We start from the raw sequence: 3440 nt of genomic DNA on the forward strand, positions 1-3440 counted from the left end.
GACAAGGACATGTGGTTACTTGAAGGAGGCATTGCGCTGCCAAGAGCGAAATGCTCGCAGCTAAAGGGATTTGAAATCAACAACAACAACATATATATATGTGTCAAGCATTTGGTGTGTAACCCTTACTAGTGTGTACCAAGTGTGTAACCCTTTCGAATGTGTACCAAGTGTGTAACCCTATCCAATGTGTACCAAGTGTGTAACCAGTGTGTATCAAGTGTGTCACAAGTGTGTAGCCCGCCGAGCACTCACCTCATGCGCCTGTCTCTGCCTCAGCCACACCGTGAGCAACATGACCCCCTGCCGCAGACCCTCGGAGACGCCCACCGACTGCCGCATACACTCCAGGTGACGCGCCGCACACAGGTCGTGGAGCACGCTCATGTTGTACACAGGGGTGGGGGGGAGGGACGTCGCCTCTGGGGGCACAACACACGAGGGTGTGAAGGAAAGTTCATCACATATACACATACACATGTTTAGCGCAAGGACAGTTCACATATACATATACATGGAAAGTACGATCAATTTTTGTAGAACAGCATGGGCCAGGAACACAAGACAACAAGATAAAGAAAAATTAAATCGTCTAATACGGAAAGCATTTAAAATTTCAACATCTTCATTCCCCTACTTGGATGAATTGTACATAACAGCTTGCACAAAAAAATTAATTCTATCTTTTTAGACAACAAACATCCCTTGTTCCCTCAAATAAAAACATCAGTCAGAAGTAAAAGACCTAGGCTTCTGATCTGTAACAAAGAAAGATGCAGAAGGTCATTTTTACCATCATCTATCAAAATGCTTCCACCTTAACCATGTAGTATAAGTATACAACAGTGGTTTATTACACCAGACAAACCAGTGGTATATACATTGGTTTATATCACCAGACAAACCAGTGGTTTATACAGTGGTTTATATCACCAGACAAACCAGTGGTTTATACAGTGGTTTATAACACCAGACAAACCAGTGGTATATACATTGGTTTATATCACCAGACAAACCAGTGGTTTATACAGTGGTTTATATCACCAGACAAACCAGTGGTTTATACAGTGGTTTATAACACCAGACAAACCAGTGGTATATACATTGGTTTATATCACCAGACAAACCCGTGGTTTATACAGTGGTTTATATCACCAGACAAACCAGTGGTTTATACAGTGGTTTATAACACCAGACAAACCAGTGGTATATACATTGGTTTATATCACCAGACAAACCAGTGGTTTATACAGTGGTTTATATCACCAGACAAACCAGTGGTTTATACAGTGGTTTATAACACCAGACAAACCAGTGGTTTATACAGTGGTTTATATCACCAGACAAACCCGTGGTTTATACAGTGGTTTATATCACCAGACAAACCCGTGGTTTATACCACCTGACAAACCCGTGGTTTATAACACCAGACAAACCCGTGGTTTATACAGTGGTTTATATCACCAGACAAACCCGTGGTTTATTACACCAGACAAACCAGTGGTTTATACCACCAGACAAACCCGTGGTTTATTACACCAGACAAACCCGTGGTTTATTACACCAGACAAACCAGTGGTTTATTACACCAGACAAACCAGTGGTTTATAACACCAGACAAACCAGTGGTTTATAACACCAGACAAACCAGTGGTTTATAACACCAGACAAACCAGTGGTTTATACAGTGGTTTATATCACCAGACAAACCAGTGGTTTATTACACCAGACAAACCAGTGGTTTATACATTGGTTTATTACACCAGACAAACCAGTGGTTTATACATTGGTTTATTACACCAGACAAACCAGTGGTTTATACATTGGTTTATTACACCAGACAAACCAGTGGTTTATTACACCAGACAAACCCGTGGTTTATTACACCAGACAAACCAGTGGTTTATTACACCAGACAAACCAGTGGTTTATTACACCAGTCAAACCAGTGGTTTATACAGCGGTTTATACACTGGTTTATTACACCAGACAAACCAGTGGTTTATACAGTGGTTTATTACACCAGACAAACCTGTGTTTTATACCACCAGACAAACCAGTGGTTTATACAGTGGTTTATTACACCAGACAAACCAGTGGTTTATACAGTGATTTATTACACCAGACAAACCTGTGTTTTATAACACCAGACAAACCAGTGGTTTATACAGTGGTTTATTACACCAGACAAACCAGTGGTTTATACAGTGATTTATTACACCAGACAAACCTGTGTTTTATAACACCAGACAAACCAGTGGTTTATACAGTGGTTTATTACACCAGACAAACCAGTGGTTTATTACACCAGACAAACCAGTGGTTTATTACACCAGACAAACCTGTGGTTTATAACACCAGACAAACCAGTGGTTTATACAGTGGTTTATTACACCAGACAAACCAGTGGTTTATACAGTGATTTATTACACCAGACAAACCTGTGTTTTATAACACCAGACAAACCAGTGGTTTATACAGTGGTTTATTACACCAGACAAACCAGTGGTTTATTACACCAGACAAACCTGTGGTTTATAACACCAGACAAACCAGTGGTTTATTACACCAGACAAACCAGTGGTTTATTACACCAGACAAACCAGTGGTTTATTACACCAGACAAACCAGTGGTTTATTACACCAGACAAACCAGTGGTTTATACAGTGGTTTATATCACCAGACAAACCAGTGGTTTATTACACCAGACAAACCAGTGGTTTATACATTGGTTTATTACACCAGACAAACCAGTGGTTTATACAGTGGTTTATTACACCAGACAAACCAGTGGTTTATACAGTGGTTTATAACACCAGACAAACCCGTGGTTTATTACACCAGACAAACCCGTGGTTTATTACACCAGACAAACCAGTGGTTTATTACACCAGACAAACCAGTGGTTTATTACCCAGTCAAACCAGTGGTTTATACAGCGGTTTATACACTGGTTTATTACACCAGACAAACCAGTGGTTTATACAGTGGTTTATTACACCAGACAAACCTGTGTTTTATACCACCAGACAAACCAGTGGTTTATACAGTGGTTTATTACACCAGACAAACCAGTGGTTTATACAGTGATTTATTACACCAGACAAACCTGTGTTTTATAACACCAGACAAACCAGTGGTTTATACAGTGGTTTATTACACCAGACAAACCAGTGGTTTATACAGTGATTTATTACACCAGACAAACCTGTGTTTTATAACACCAGACAAACCAGTGGTTTATACAGTGGTTTATTACACCAGACAAACCAGTGGTTTATACAGTGATTTATTACACCAGACAAACCTGTGTTTTATAACACCAGACAAACCAGTGGTTTATACAGTGGTTTATTACACCAGACAAACCAGTGGTTTATTACACCAGACAAACCAGTGGTTTATTACACCAGACAAACCAGTGGTTTATTACACCAGT

At 39.9% G+C, this 3440-nt stretch overlaps 1 protein-coding gene across 1 annotated transcript in view; it reads right to left on the reverse strand.

Moving 5' to 3' along the window:
* Window positions 1-3440, reverse strand: part of LOC106011845 (nucleolar protein 6) — a gene marked incomplete at its 3' end in the record, with an annotated part of 14903 nt that overhangs the window by 3629 nt on the left and 7834 nt on the right. The window contains 1 exon segment of the mRNA XM_013082901.2: window positions 256-422. Coding sequence (XP_012938355.1) covers window positions 256-422 — 167 coding nt within the window.

Source organism: Aplysia californica, unplaced genomic scaffold (assembly GCF_000002075.1).
Source record: "Aplysia californica isolate F4 #8 unplaced genomic scaffold, AplCal3.0 scaffold00199, whole genome shotgun sequence".
Classification (NCBI taxonomy): Eukaryota; Metazoa; Mollusca; class Gastropoda; order Aplysiida; family Aplysiidae; genus Aplysia; species Aplysia californica.